Source organism: Gymnoscopelus microlampas (genome assembly GCF_963454915.1).
Source record: "Gymnoscopelus microlampas genome assembly, chromosome: 1".
Lineage (NCBI taxonomy): Eukaryota > Metazoa > Chordata > Actinopteri > Myctophiformes > Myctophidae > Gymnoscopelus > Gymnoscopelus microlampas.
The window spans coordinates 11,466,972-11,483,738 of record NC_139962.1 but is presented as its reverse complement, the minus strand read 5'-3'; the positions used below and the strand labels follow the sequence as shown (position 1 = coordinate 11,483,738).

The 16,767-nt window shown below is 41.2% G+C and overlaps 1 protein-coding gene across 1 annotated transcript in view; it reads right to left on the bottom strand.

Moving 5' to 3' along the window:
* Positions 1–16,767, bottom strand: part of brsk2b (BR serine/threonine kinase 2b) — a gene marked incomplete at both ends in the record, with an annotated part of 124,648 nt that overhangs the window by 24,680 nt on the left and 83,201 nt on the right. Inside the window, 7 exons of the mRNA XM_084060679.1 lie at positions 836–867; positions 1,624–1,770; positions 4,277–4,345; positions 5,268–5,301; positions 7,629–7,745; positions 9,933–10,073; positions 12,891–12,976. Coding sequence (XP_083916805.1) covers positions 836–867; positions 1,624–1,770; positions 4,277–4,345; positions 5,268–5,301; positions 7,629–7,745; positions 9,933–10,073; positions 12,891–12,976 — 626 coding nt within the window. The remainder of the gene's footprint in view (positions 1–835; positions 868–1,623; positions 1,771–4,276; positions 4,346–5,267; positions 5,302–7,628; positions 7,746–9,932; positions 10,074–12,890; positions 12,977–16,767) is intronic.

The window sequence follows — 16,767 nt, the reverse complement described above, 5'->3', positions numbered from 1 at the left end:
TCAAGGCACCGCCAAAATATATTTTAGTCAACTAAATCAACTGTAGATTTAGTTGACTATAATCTTATGATATTTAGTTGAATAAAACTAGACAAAAACTAAGACATTTCAGATGACTAAAATATGACTAAAACTGAATGGAATTTTATTCAAAAGACTATGACTAAAACTAATTCAAAATTTGCTGTCAAAACTCCTGCATGAAACCAAATCAAATCACGAGGATATCAGGATCCACATGGAAACAGCGTGGCTTCAATGTCTATTCATGTTGGCCAGCCTGTGACGTCAGTCATCTATCTACAGTATGACTCATCTATGACATACGACTCCAAATTTAGACAGGGTGTCAACCCGATCACAGGCCCACTGTCCTCCCACTCACTTCCATTATAAAATGTCATATTTAAAAAAGTATAAAACATGTGGGGGGAAAGGGAGATAAAAAAAGCTGATCGAGGAAAGGGACTCCAGTCAACAATGTACCGTATATAGGGTTTAAGTGGATAATTGGTTTCCATTATTTGAAAGAAATGCATAAATAAAAGTACCGTTTTCATAAAGCTCAAACAAACACACAAAGATAATTATGCAAATGCATAAACAATCAACATACAGTACACATACATCACACGAATACAGTATAATACCACTACAATAATTCAGGAGATAAATGACATTTTGATGTGGAAAACAATCATTTATGCACCATATCATATAGTATATGTCCACGTATATCAATGTGTGTCCTGTGTGTGTGTGTGTGTGTGTGTGTGTGTGTGTGTGTGTGTGTGTGTGTGTGTGTGTGTGTGTGTGTGTGTGTGTGTGTACTTACAGATACCACGTATGCTTCTGGATTTGCTCTAGCTGTAAAAAAGACAACATAATCATATGATCCCTTCATTCCACACGGTAATGTTAAAAAATATATACAGTAGCTGCAGATTAGTAGGGAACATGAATTAAGAACCAGGACACAGCTATTGTTATCAGACTATGTCATTCTTATGTGGAATAATATTAACCAGGTTATTATCAGCTGGTATATGAAACTGACATTTTGGTAAGTATTGTCTGACATTTCTCATGCGCACACGCGCACACACACACACACACACACACACACACACACACACACACACACACACACACACACACACACACAGTATATATATATATATATACACACTGTATAGGGAACAGCTGTCAGAGGAACATTCTGCTGTCAAGGTTTCTGAACATTTTACTCTGCAGTGTTCCGCATTGAGGCAAACTCCCATGTTCTGTATGGTTAACATGTGGTTAATACTGTACATATGGTTGCACTATGAGAATCTGTACAGTGTTCCTGGAAACGTGTTCCTGGAAAGCACAGTCACAACGCCTCGCAGCGCGAGGCGTTGTGAGCTTGTAGATCTACTATTTTTGCCTAAAGTTCTCCTCAGAAAAGGGATGCTAGGGTTCAAGTGGTTAATGTAAAAAAAATAATCACACAAAGATTTGGCGGACCCCCTGTAGTAACTCTGAGGACCCCCTAGGGGTCCCGGACCCCCTGTTGAACCCCTGCCTTAGAATGCTAGTGCAACATTGAGTCAGCACAGTTGTGTGGGTGAGGTTGCGTACCGTGAGTCTCTTGGTGGCGTCCACCTCAATCATGCCACGCAGGAGGTTCTGGCAGTCTGGGGGGATGAAGTGAGGCATGTGGAACACACCCAACTTGACCTTCTCCAGAAGGTTCCTCAGGTTGTCATCGTCAAATGGCAGGGCGCCCTGGAGAGACAGTCAATGACACAGTGAACCTCTGGAGCAGGGTTGTCCAGATGCTTTTCATAATGTGTAGTGTACAGAATTAAAATGAAACTAGTAAAAGCTGCTTCTCGGAGCACAGGTCTCCGCCAGGCCAGCAACGTTTCGGAATTTGCCAATCAGGATGGAATATGACAACTCGGTCAGATCCGTCTAAATCACATGACTATAGAGATACTGTGTAACGATTTGCATGATGTTTGGAAAAAAACTGTAGGAGTAATATCAAAAAATGCAAAGATGTGTCCACTGGTGGCGCTATAACAGGCCGATCTGAAAAATGTGGGGGAGAGGTTCTGCTCTGGCAGGAGATTAGATGCTTCAATGAAGACAGACGGACGAACACACGGATGGACGGCCTTCGGCCTGGCGGAGACAATAAATCAGTTTTCTTCGTTCATATTTCAGTAAACTCACAGTCACAACAATGCAGAATATTGAATTAGAGCGAGGAAGTGTGTGTCTGAAACAGACCGTCCACGCTGGCTCTGCACTCCCTGCAGCACAGCGGAGATGTACTCCTTCCTTTGCCAATTATAAACTTAACTTGCTCCATGACCTTTCGCTAGTCGCAATACATGGAACGGTGTGGTGGATGCATCTTGCCTGTTAGTAAGATACTAAGATCCATAAAAGATATCACACACCTAATACCCCACAAGTATTGTCGGCTTCAACATCGATATATATAGATATATATATTTATATATATATACACACACTGTATAAAACATAATAAAATATAATAAAACAAATAATTAAAACAAACATATCTCAGAAGTGCCACCGAAGACTATGTATTGTAACACTGGAAAAATGTAACAATGGTTCAGTGCATGGTCAGCTATTTTTTTTATATATTTTGTTTAATTAATAATCTTCAATAAATAGTTGATGCAACTTCAGACACATTTCAAAGAATTAAAAACCTTAAAATCAAGGGCCTGAAAATTGCCTTTTCAAATTGAATGACTTTTCCAGGTTTTTCATGGCAATAAAGACCATGGCATTTATTATTAGTGCTCTACAGAGTGTACCGTAGAGAGAGAGGGGACCATATTCAACGCAGGTCACGGGGCACCCCAGAGATTGGGTGGAATAATAGATTGGTTTAGTAATAATGTATCCATGAAAATGCCACCTTGGATTTTTCTGACACCAGTCTGCCCTTGTTTCAACCAGTCTGTACAATAACACCGTCATCCCTTTGTGCAGATGTAAATGGCCTGTCAGGTGTTCCCGTAAGATAATGTGGATTTGACATTTCTGAAAAGATCCATCATAGAAGTTGTTAATGATGAGGTAAGCCCGTGTCAGAGAGCCAGACAACACTGAGCCCCCTCTCTCTGTCCCCAGCTGGGGAGTGGGGTTTGTATGGTATGATGACTGATAGGGCTTCTCATTCAAAAGGACTATGTCTCAGAGACAGAACAGATGGCTGTTGACACAGTGTGAAGAATAGAAAATAAAAAATAAGCTGAAGTAGGAAGATTTATCCTCACATGATGGCTCTGTGATGTACTCAATCTTAATAAAGAGAAAAACGCGCGTGTGCAAGTCGGTGCAAGCACATACGCACTCCGGCAAGTAAACACACATCGAACGTAAAGATACACTGTTCTCTCAGTCCTGTCACTGTCATCTGAGCGGTGTGCGCGTTGGTGCAACTGAGTGGCTGAGTGCAATACACTGTATGTGTGTGCAGTGTGCACTAAGATGATAATTATATTAAATTGTAATTTGTTTGAAAATCACACCACAGATGACTGGTTGGCTGGCTGACAAAAATACAACTACATATTTTAGTATAATTGATTACAGTTCCTTTTAGCGGAACTTCCATGTCTTAACTTTAATTCACAAAGTCACAATCGGTGTGAACTTTACACTCAAGACTAAATTCAAGTCGTAAAACGTACACAAAGGATATGTATATTGATGTACATCATAGGAGCAAGCTGGACAATATAGCAAGGAAAGCATCCTCTCACAATTTCTGTCAAATTAACCTGGAAATAATTTAAAATAAACGATGGTTGAGGAGAGAGACTCCGAGATCTCCGATATTGAGTGATGGGTGACATTCTCAGTCACCTGAGGAAGAGTTGCACTTCTGTTTTTCTTTACATATCGCACTAAGGCACAAGAATGCAATTTATTAGGTATTAAAAGTCCTTAAATTGTCACTTCACTGTCATCTGGGGACCCCCCCCAAAATCATGTGGGGTCCCGACCCACAGGTTGAGAACCACTGTGCTAGAGGAATGGCCATGGCATGGGGTCACCACAGTAGTGTAGGCGCCATCGTCCCAGGATTGATGGATGGACTCACAAATAGACTAACATGAATTAATTAAAGGCTGTTGAAAATAGACGTTATATTTTTAAATCATGCTTTTTATAAATTTGGGTTCAGTCCTGCAGTCCTGCATAACTGAGTGGGGTCTTAGTGATAAGCGCTGTCACTCACCACTAAAAGTGCAAACAGGATGACTCCACAGCTCCACGCATCTGCTTTCCTTCCGTCATATTTCTCTCCCTGTGCCAGGCAACGAGAGAGAGACAGAGAGAGACAGAGAGACAGACAGAGAGAGACAGAGAGAGACAGAGAGAGACAGAGAGAGACAGAGAGAGACAGAGAGAGAGAGAGAGAGAGACAGAGAGAGAGAGAGACACACAGAGAGACAGAGACAGACAAGATGAGACTCCATACTCACTAACCCAGGGGTCTTCAACGTTTTCAGGCCAAGGACCCCTTAGCTGAGAGAGAGATGAAGCAGGGACCCCCCACTACATATTGTATAAAATTGTGTTGCAGATAAACATTTTATAGATAGCTTCATAGACTGTATTTTCAGACATTAACCACTTAAACCGTCAATACTTGACCTTTGGCTCTGTACTTGGTCCGCTCTTTTACCCCCTCTACACCAAACGTCTTGACCGAAAATAGCCGATCTACAAGCTCACAACGCCTCGCAGCGCGAGGCGTTGTGAGCTTGTAGATCTGCTATTTTCGGCGAATGTTCCCCTCAGAATATAGGGATTCTAGGGTTCAAGTTGTTCATGTAAAAAATAAGTTCCTATCACACAAAGATTTGGCGGACCCCCCTGTAGTAACGCTGAGGACCCCCTGGGGGTCCCGGACCCCCTGTTGAAGACCCCTGCACTAACCCATTAGAAGTACAGGGTACATTCATTCACTCCTACGCATTCATTTCTAAACTTATGAAATACAGTGACATCCCCGGAACATTGTACATCACTTAAGATGACTTTACACGTGATGACAAGTGCTCCACTACTCTGTGAGTCCAGTATGAATACAGAGCTGAGAGGGGAGTCACATTAACAGTCACTCAGGAGAATGTGGTTGGAGGCACCGTTATGAAACAGAAAAAGGAGCACAGAGAGAGAGAGAGAGAGAGAGAGAGAGAGAGAGAGAGAGAGGGAGCACTTACCCTGATGACCTCTGGGCAGGCATAGTGTGGAGATCTGAGAAAAGAGAATTTATACTGTGAGACAACACATGACACAACACATGCTAAAACACACAGCTGACAAACCACAAACACACGCACACGCACACACACACACACACACACACACACACACACACACACACACACACACACGTACGCCCACACACACATACTGTACTTATCTCAACCAGGAGTACCAACAGGACGAACATTGCCCCTGTTGTGTGACAAGAAATGTCCTAAATGCAGGTTCTTAAGGCGATGGCATCCCAATGCTGCACAAAGCAACAGGATGTGTCACGCCGCACTGTGCCCATTTGTAACTTACGGCATAATGGTAAATAATATACTAATTCATATCAGCTATAAACCAATCTGGGAACCCATCGTCAAATAAAAAGGAAAAACAGCGTGTGAGTTTCGGTTTGTTTTCAGTGGGAAGCGAGCGCAACAGATGTAAATTGGGTAAAGCGCGCCCACTTGTAGCCAACGTGCATAGGTTCTCAACACGGCTCCCGACATTTTCAAGCGCAGCTCTGAATCTGTTCTTGAGAGATTAGCTATAAACTGATATGAATAAACAGTTAATAAACTGCATATCACGGGATATCTTGCATAAAATTATTTATTATGCAAATCTATAAGTATCACATCTGTGCACATCTTCGTCATCACGATAATCGAGCAATCACAGAGTGTGAAAATAAAATACTGAGCCTAAATGACTATTCCATCCATTTGTTTGCGTGTGCTATTTATTCTTGAATGAGGAGCCAGAGAGCATGACTATTCTGACACAGTGGGAGCATTCCGCAGCGTCTTGGCAGAGTGCAAACAGAACTCTGTGTAAACACGCACTCCATCATTGCCAGTGTTGTATTTAATTATGCTAATATATGCAAACGCGGTCAATTTGCGCTAGTCAAACATAGCTGTGTCAGAGCACGCTAACTGCAAACTAATTATACCAGGAACATTGCTTTCATGCCATCGCCAGGGGCAAGGTGTCCACAGTCGTGTCTGAGTGACATTTAATACATTCTGTTAGATGGAAGCTTGTGTAAAATGGAAGTGTTACAGTAGCTAATACTTTATACGGGCGTGTTGGGCGGGGTGTGTTTGCGATTTTAATCTAATGTGGTTGCCTGATTAAAACAATTCACATCATTGAGATAAGAGAGGACAATAGCGGAATAGACACTACCAAAAGACCCGGGCGATTTCGCAGTGACAACACAGCTTTGTTCTTTGCACTCTATGTGAAGACCTATTGTCTCTTTGTACAGTGTGTTTGGCCAGTATTGAAGTACTTCTGATTGTCTTTGTTTATGACTCAAATTCTTCACCATCTCCATGCAACCCACATGACCCTGTGGTAGGCTAGCACGTTATCGGGCAAAACACTGACACAGTTTAGTGGAATGGAAGGTTATTTGTTTTTATAAGTTGCATTCAAAAACTTTGAACTATGGCAATCTGTTAACAAAGAAACATTCTATAATATGCAGTGACTGCGATTATTGAAGTATCATTCCTGGCTTGGGTTGGGTGTAGTCATCTTAGTTAGACTGACCACAGTGATACTACAGTATGAGTAGATTTTGAAGATATTCAAGGAATTGCATTTGGCTCATGGCGCACTGATAGCACATCACGACAAAGTACATGCAGGACATACTGTACAGCAGGGGCGCCGATTTATGTCCGCGCTTCTGGGTGCGCAACGCGTTGCGTGGCCGGTCAAAATTTGCGGTTATTTTCCGGGTTTGTTACCTTTTTGGGGGGGGTTTGTTTCTTTAATGCGGTTAATTCGGTTAATTTGGTACCAAAAATGTACTCCATGAAGTGAAGATGTCGGTGTTTTTTTCTTTTCCTTTTTTTGTGATGAGTTTGTTATGGGTGCTCTTCATTTCCCCTGGGTGCTTAAGCCCCGAGGCACCCACAGTATCGGCGCCTTGCTGTACAGGGCTCAAATGAATGCTATTCTTTAAAGTTTATATAATGTTTGTATAAATACAAATCAACTGTGTACACCTAGTATTGTATGATATTGTTTGTATTTCAGAGCATTTTGCTGTTTGTTGAATCAGGGAACTACACAATTCTGTGTTTAAACTAGATCATTTAATTGGTAATTGCACAATGGCCAACACAGGTTAAAAGATGCTATTGATCAATAATTGAATTAGCATGCATGCTTAACATTAATGGGAGTAAAACAAATCACATTACAGCATGATGAGCTGCCGAGTCCATAGATTAACATGTACTGTACTGTAATAGACCTCAATAAATACAAAAAGCATTGTACAGTATTTATACCATCTTCGAGTAACTCACCCACAGCTGGTCTCCAGTAGACTTTCCCCGACCTGCAGAGACGCCATCCCAAAGTCTGCTATCCTGATGTTGTTCTTCTCATCCAGCAACAGGTTCTCTGGCTTCAAATCTCTGTGGCTGTAGAGATGAACAAAGAGAAGAGGAAGTATAAAACCAAAGACTAGTCTAAAGTTAGTCTAAAGAGTCTAGAGTTAGTCTAAACTCTGTGCATCTCCTCAGCATCCAGAAAGCACACAACATAGCTCTTCAGAATTGAAAATAGGCTAAGCTCTACAGTAGGGCTTTCACGACTAGAGAGTTTTACTGGTCGACAATTTTTTTTTGCCATTGTTTTAATGCCATTACTATTATTATTATCCTCCCGCTTTTATTTGTATGCCGTTTTAAGGGAAGCGCTTCTGGTACAGCAGCGTCTCCAAGGATCCTCAAAAGGGGTTATTGCCCAATAATAGGCTATTATTGGGCATACGTTTGACCCCCTTTTGATAAAAAAAATAAAGGCAGGAGGATAATAATAATAGTAATGGCATAAAAACAATGCAAAAAAATTATAATAAACTATTCGACTAGTACTAACAAGGTCGACTAGTGGTTATACTAGTCGACTAGTTGACTACTAGTTGACTACTAGTTGACTAGTTGGTGAAAGCCCTACTTTACAGTAATACCAAAGATCAGAGGCAGCCTCCTTTCACACACAATTATTCCAGTCTTTTTTTTATTCTAGTCCCTAAAACTACAGCCATATGAGGTGATAAACAGGGATGCTTTCCTCTTTCAAATGGCTTTCTTTTATACAAAGTCATCTCTGATGCCCTTCAAATGAGAGGAAGTGCTTGGCAATAAGGAGGTTTTTGTCTTGACTTGTTGCCAAATCTCTAATGGACTATCTGTAATCAACAGCTCCTCCAGACTCATTAGATGCTGACAAAGCCCTTTGTCAAAATCAAGACACAGTTTGTCACTGCTGTGTACATGCTAAACACTTTATGAGAAACGCTGAAACCATCTGGTACTCATCATTTTACTATGAGAGGGGCTGTAAGCATGAATAATCACGATACGATTTTTCACGATTTTTTTAAACTACATTTATTTTCAGAAAATTATGTATTATGAAAAATCGTTTTTTTAAATTATTATTTCTCCAGTATTCCAGTATTTTCTTCTCTTTTGTATTTTTGTTGTTATTACAATACTGTTTTATCTTATCCTCTTTTCAATACAGTAGCAAATGACAGAAAACTCTTTATTAATTCTCTTACAAAGATCCTGTATTTTCTTTTGCACATGTCAGTGACATCACTGACCAATCCTTGGTATCTTTATAACCAGCTTTGGACATAATAATGGCGTACGTCCGTGGTACTTCCGGGTTGCATAGTGACATCACTGTCGAATCCTTGGTATTATGATCCTAGCCTTTCAACGTGGTGTTTAACAGCTGCGTCACTACACGTGATATTGTTTTCACGCTCGCGCTAATGAAACACTAAACATGATTATTATTTCATGTCAACATTCAAGTACAACTATCAGAAGATGTAAACCAGGAGGAATAATGCGTCACTCTGCAAGTTTAACTGCAGTTTTCCACCTGTCCAAATGTTTCTTCTGGCTATTTTTCACATTAGTGAAATTTAATTAATTTTTTAATTAAATCGATTTAAATCGTCACCCGTTTATATCGATTTAAATCGATTAACGATAAATCGTTAAATCCCTAGATGTAATGGTATGGGGTAGCAGTACCGAACACAGAGGATCTACTGCATACATGGGGGCCACATGCGGCCCCCACCTTCACTTAATGCGGCCCGCAGGTTAATATCGGATTACTGATATATTATTGATTTCAGCAATTTCAACAATTCCAAACATGCAAACATGACCCGCTTTAATTACTTCAGTCTATATTAGTAGCTCAATGACTAGTATTAAAATTCTATTGTCTTTTTTATGTCCAATCTATTTGTATTTAAGTTCATAAAGTTAACAGAAGTATAACTAAATGCATTTGAACTAAAATAAAAATGTTACTTTTCAGGATTCCAATTAAAAAATAGCAAAAAAAAAATCTGGATTCCAATTCAAAAAATCGCGCTGCGACGCGTTTTGAGCTTGTAGATCGGCTATTTTTGCTACTTTTGTGTGACATAGAATGGCGAAAAAGGTTAAAATACGACGAGACAGTATTATGTGGCCCTCTGGAGTGAGTTTGGAAATATAGTGGCCCTCTCCATCATCAAAGTTGCATCACCCCTGATCTACTGTAATGGTCGTGGATGTGTGTGTGCGACTGACCATATGGAGTGACTGTGGCAGAAGTCCAGGGCAGAGATGATCTGTCGGAAGAACTTCCTGGCCTCTTTGGGCGTTAACCTGCCTTTCTTCACCAGGTAGTCAAACAGCTCTCCTCCAGACACGTGCTCCAGCACCAGGTACCTGTAGAAACCAGAGAAACACAAAACTCATTCAAAGGAAGCATGTATTATTTCATTTGACTTTTTCTCTTTTTAAATGTTTGATAACTATACCATAGTACGACAATTAATCTACTGGTATTAGACTTTTCCAAAGCAGAATGAGCCACTGTAACGGAATGTGCTCAGAAATGGCATAAAAATATTAACCCATTTAAGACCTGGGACGCATCTGTGTCATTTTTAGATTTGAGCTAAAAAGCATTATTATTATTATTATTACTATTAAAAAATAGCAGATATACAAGCTCATAGCGCGGCACCGAGTGCCGCGCTATGAGCTTGTAGATCTGCTATTTTTGAAAAATTGAGAACATTTGTGCAAATCTTTGAATATATATATTTTTAAAGCGAACATTTGTAACTCAAATCTTTGCTTCTGGGGGGTCCCTGGAACAAAATATTTTGAATTGGGAGTCGGCGGCCAAATACATATCATTTTGGGGGTCGTTGACATGAAAAAGTTTGAGCACCACCGATATAGAAACATACGTTTTTTTCAGAATACTGTTGGGATTTAGAAGACATTCGTAGAATCGGCCTCAGGTCTTAATGGGTTACGGATACATACAGGTGAAGTTGGGAAAACACTTAAACACAGATAACATCGGTCAAAGCATACATTAATGAATCTATCCGTCTGCTTCTAATAGGTTATCTGTGCAACATTCACCAACTGCAGCGCATTTACTGTAGCTGTTGCCGGTTTGGATCATTCCAGTTCATAGAGAACATGACCAAGGTACATAACATATGCCTGTAAAGTATACCCGTGGTCAAAAAGCTTGCCTCCATCTACACCAATCCATTTGTCTTGCAGACAGCACTGATCCCATGACTGTAATAGGCAAGCTGAGTTTTCGTGTATCTCCACCCCCTCACCTTCCCCTTTCCCACTTCCCTGATTTATTCGCAGATTAAGGGGTCTACTCGAGCGTTTACCTGTCAGAGCTATTTAAATTAGATGCACGTTCGCGTATGATTTGTGAGCGTGGTATATTCTGAGCGCGACACCTCGGCAACGATCCCCCCCCCCCCCCCCTCCGTTGCAATATTAGGAAAACAAATTCCAGCTCCCCGTGTGTAGGCATGTGCCTTGATCAATTATTGAACGGCACATTAAGCTGTGCCACTGGGGCATGGGCTACTGCGTGGATTAATGAACACAATAAAACATGGCTATACATTAAAGCTCCATGCTAGGGAGGAGGGGGGGGGGTTCAGGAATGAAACATTACATGCTATGATAAAGTTCCCGGCCAAAGAGATGATGACTCCGTGTGTGTGTAACAACCATCCACAAGTACACCTAAACTTGTTCTACATAGTTGTCACAGACACTGTGGTGAGCTTTAACAGGTCCCCTCCACTCAAAAAGTTAGACTATAGACTATAAGGAATTATATTTTTTGCAGAACTAGTCACCAGGGTGCCTTTTTCAGATTCTTCCCCTGTAGAGGGAGAGCTTATCTGTACTTCACTGAAACCTGAGTTGCAAGTGTGACATTCTCTGGTTGCTTTGATGAGCATACTAGTCAGTGTGGAAAAAGTACAACATTACTTTACTTAAGTAAAAGTACCAAGACTGCAATATAGAAATACTCTGTTAAGTAAAAGTCCAGAATTCAAAATTTACTTAAAGTATAAAAGTATTGGCATCAAAATGTACTTAAAGTACCAAAAGTAAAAGTACTAAAATGTTTGAAAATAGCCGATCTACAAGCTCACAACGCGAGCTTGTAGATCGGCTATTTTCAAATAGCCTTGGTATAAAATAGGGCTAAAGTGGTTCATGTATGTTTCATAATCATAATTTATATCTGAAAAGTATTTTTTTTCTTTTTGTCTTCTAAATCCCAACAGTATTCTGAAAAACGTATGTTTCTACATCAGTGGTGCTGAAACTTTTTCATGTCAAGGACCCCCAAAATGATATGTATTTGGCCACAGACCTCAAATAAAAAAATGACACAGATGCGTTCCAGGTCTTAATGGGTTAATCTGATACAGTGAAGAAATTATAATCAAATTCTACACGACCAATTTAGAAGAACACCCCACCAGCTGACTTCACCATCCAATCAGCTTGGGAAAAGGAATGGGGAGTCCAAGGAGGTCACAAACAAACATCTGGTGGCAGACCCCAAAACAACAGGTTCCTGGCACCAACCTCCCAAGGAGAAAGTGGTCTACTCTACGCTCAATCAATTCAGGACTGGACACACATGGCCCCTGCTCGGCCAGCCTTCACAAATGGGGCAGTAGCCCAAGCCCACTGTGTGCTTGTGGAGAGGAGCAAACTATGGAGCACATCATTGAAGTTTGTCCTCTCCAAAGACTGACAGGAGGATTAGTCATCCTCCTCACAGCAGACAACTGCTTGGCTTAAGGACTTTGCATTCGATAAATGAATAAATCAAATTCTGTGACTCAAGAGATTGCTGCTGGTTTCCTCGCTTTTGTGCTATTTTATGACTTAACCTTAGCTTCTGGCTCTATCAGAAAGACATTTTATATGAGAAAATAATCATCATAACAAACAGAACTTCATTATTTAGCTTACTGACGTTGAAATGAAAAAGCCTTTTCATATCCTGACTTAACTACGGTAGATAACTTCTAACTGTTTTTCCACAGTTGCAATTCAGGTAACCTGTCATTCTTTCAAATAGTAAAGCATTAAAACAGCAACCTCAGTCTGGACACAAAGAATTTGGGCCACATACTGTAGAAGAAATAGCAGGTTCTTAGCATTTGGATAGAGTAACTCATTACTTACAGGTACTTCTTGTTTTCATAGACATCATGCAACTTTAAAACGTGGGGATGTTCTATGAGTTTCAGGATGGCAATCTCTCGCTCCACCTATGGTGAGAAAAAGAGGGAGGGAGGGACAGACAGAGAGAAGAGAAGAGAGAGATACAAAGAGAAAAGGACAATATTTGTTAAGTTGTTCTGGCATCATCGGAGGGAAAAGGACAAGGACAGTTTTCTTGGGCATGTGCCAAGACTTGCGCCTCATTGTACACTAGCATGCACGCACGCACACACACACACACACACACACACACACACACACACACACACACACACACACACACACACACACACACACACACACACACACACACACACACACACACACACACACACACACACACACACACACACACACACACACACACACACACACATTCCCAAACACAGACACATACATACTACAGCTTAGAGAGAAAGACATGCTATTTGAAATGCAATGTTTATATTAATTTGAGTGTTTAGCTCATGAACAAACATCAAGCAATGGAGTAAGACAGCAGTAATTGCATTTCCTGCAATTCAAAACTGCAACACAAAAAAAACAACAATTCTAACTGGGTTTGAAAACAAAACCACGTAAAACAGGGTAAAGAGAAACGTCCTGACTCCTTAAGGGATTATTATTTATCCTTACAGTAGCTGCACGCCGAAAATAGCAGATCTGGAAGCTCAGATCTTGTAGATCTGCTATTATTCTTGCCATGCGACATCAGCACGCAACTAGGCATAACGGGGGCTTTCAAAGCACACTGGAGATGATACCCAGTGGAGACCAACAACAGAACTGGCACGGTGCCACGTGTGCTCAAGCAGCAAAACAGTGCAGTCTTTTGGCACGGAGCAGCGGAGTAAAACCCTTGATGATAAAGTTCTATACAACTGCTCCCAGCAGTTTGTACCACGGTGCAGAGCCACAGCCGTGGCCATATGGAGAAAGAGCTGGTTGAAGAGCAGCGGCAGACCATCTGTTAGCCCTGCTCAGCCGTCACACAGGGACTCTGTTGTGACTCCAGCATGTTAGTCTGTGTGATGCTGCACAGCAGGCTCACTGTCATTAGTCAGAGCCAATCACGCTCCAGGACCCCCCCTTCTCACACACACACACGCACACGCACACGCACGCACGCACGCACGCACACAGTAGTGGCTCAGAGCCTCTGCCTGATGACCAAGAACCTAATATCTCCCCCGGGCCAAGGGGGAATCCCCCTTTAGGCATGCATGCTTCCAACACGGGAGCCCCGGGTTCGATTCCCGGGTATTACACACACACACACACACACACACACACACACACACACACACACGCACAGCTTAACGTCAACTGCTGTTCCGTCATAATAGAGACATAACGAACTTACTTGCAAATTTAGAAGTCGTCGACATAGAACTTGGGTTATGTGCAGAAGTGACTATACTATGTTCTAATTAAAATACTACATTTTCTGTTCCCATAGAATAGATAGTGCCATTATGTCAAGCATCATCAGCATGGCTCAATGTATAAGAATGACTATTTAGATCAGAGCACTTTTCTCTTTCCCCCTGCAGGCAGACGTGCATTCCTTCATCTACTAAATCATATCTAGCACTGTATACAGAAGACACAAATGTTCTTGAAATGTGGGTCCGTGCCCTACGGGTCGAAGTGTCACTGAGCAAGACACTTAACCCCTACCAGCTCCCCGGGCGCTGTATAGCAGCCACTGAAGTGTATGTATGTATGTGTGTGTGTGTGTGTGTGTGTGTGTGTGTGTGTGTGTGTCGGGGTCCTTGGTGTGAGCCTCTGGTGTAATATAATGAATGACCAACTTAGATCACTGCCTGGCTAAGGGCTATGTGTGGCTGTGTGTGTGTGTGTGTGTGTGTGTGTGTGTGTGTGTGTGTGTGTGTGTGTGTGTGTGTGTGTGTGTGTGTGTGTGGTAACTGTCACCAGGCAGTCCAACCACTACACAACTGTATAGATATGTAGCCATGTGCATGCCCACAATAATTGTAATAATTATATAATTGTGTACAATTAAATATAGGCTACATCTAGTAGCCTATATTTTAGGCTACTACAGTAGATGTGAGGGCCGCATAGCGGCGCCCGAACCTCTAGTATATCAACAAATGCGTTGTGAGCTTGTAGATCTGTTATTTTCACTTTTTTTTTGTTTTCTTTTTTTCAAAATAATCGTTCATTAATCGAACTCAAGGCAAAAGTTTGAAATAATTGTGATATTGATTTGAAGTCTTGTCGCCCAGCCCTGCTCACTGTCACAATCAATGAGACACAGCCACAGCTGAAACCAGTGGGATGGTGTCAGTAGAAATCTCTAGCTCTCCCGGCTAATCAAACTAATCCTAAATTCTATTGATTTGCCGGGGGCGAGGATTCCCATCACCTGGGTGTTGTGAGACGTGTCGAAGGCACGAGAAAACACAGATGTTATCTGACTCTCTGCCTGTCATCACTGTTCTACTAGGAGTCAGTGGTGGAAACAGTACTCAGATTTTTTTCTTAAGTAAAAGTGGCAATACCACAATATAAAAATACTCTGTTACAAGTAAAAGGCCTGTGTTCAAAATGTTACTTGAGTTAAAGTACCAAAGTATTGGCATCAAAATATACTTAAAGTAAAAGTAAAAGCACTAAAAATGTTTGAAAATAGCAGATCTACAAGGTCACAACGCGTCGCGTCGTGACGCGTTGTGAGCTTGTAGATCGGCTATTTTCAAATAGCCTAGGTATAGAATAGGGCTGAAGTGGTTAATGTATGTTTTATAATGTAATAATGTATATCTGCAAAGTAACTAGTAACTAAAGTTTTCAAATAATTGAGGTGGAGTAAAAGTACAATATTTGCCTGTGAGATGTAGTGTGAGAGTAGAAGTAAAAGTATTTAAAAATGGAAATATTCCAGTAAAGTACAAATACCTCAAAATTGTACTTAAGTACAGTACTTAAGTAAATGTACTTAGTTACTTTACACCACTGACTAGCAGTCAAAGGGCAGGATTCTCTGCAGAACCCCCCACCCCTTGCCCACTCGCCAACACAAAAGCCTAGCCTGTGACATGTCCAAGGGTCCCAGGAAAGGAAGGGAAAATGTTAAATAGTATCTCATTCCCTGTCAAATCTGCAGAGGTTGGCCCGGCCGGCAGGGAATTCATTCTATAAGGATTCCCATTACAGTGACGTATACAGCTACTGCAGCATGAGACCAGCCGAGTTCTAACGTTATTGCTGAGAGCTCTCAACAGCATTGATCTGTTAGCTACGCTACATAGAGGCTATTGCTTTGTTTAGCGGAAGAGATAAGAGCGGCCGTCGGGGAACGGAAGGTCCCTGGTTTGACCTCCAGCTTCGTGTTGAAGTGTCCGTGAGCAATACATTTAACCTCTAACTGCCCCTCCCTGTGCGCCCGTGTTGCTGCATACCGCTCTAAAATGGATGGCTCAAGTGCAGGAAAATAATTTCCCCCCCGGGATCACTACAAATACCCATTTTCAAAAAAACAATAACCAGCTAGCATTATTGCTTTAATTATAGATAACATAGTGCTCAAAGTAAATGTTATTAACATTATAAGCACATACTGTAGCCTAGGTTTCAACCTTACCAACCAACCAAACACTGGCACACCTCAGCCTATCCAATTCACCACATCTTGCTAACTCAAAAAATGTGTCACCTTGAATCCTGCAATCACTGCATCATAACTTCACTTGTTGCTATTTGCTATTTTACATTGTGCCCTTTCATAGCTTTCAGTAAAGTAAATTAAAAAAAAAAATACGGTTTTGAAATGTTACTCTTTCTGCTGCCTGGCAACAACAGTGTAGCAATA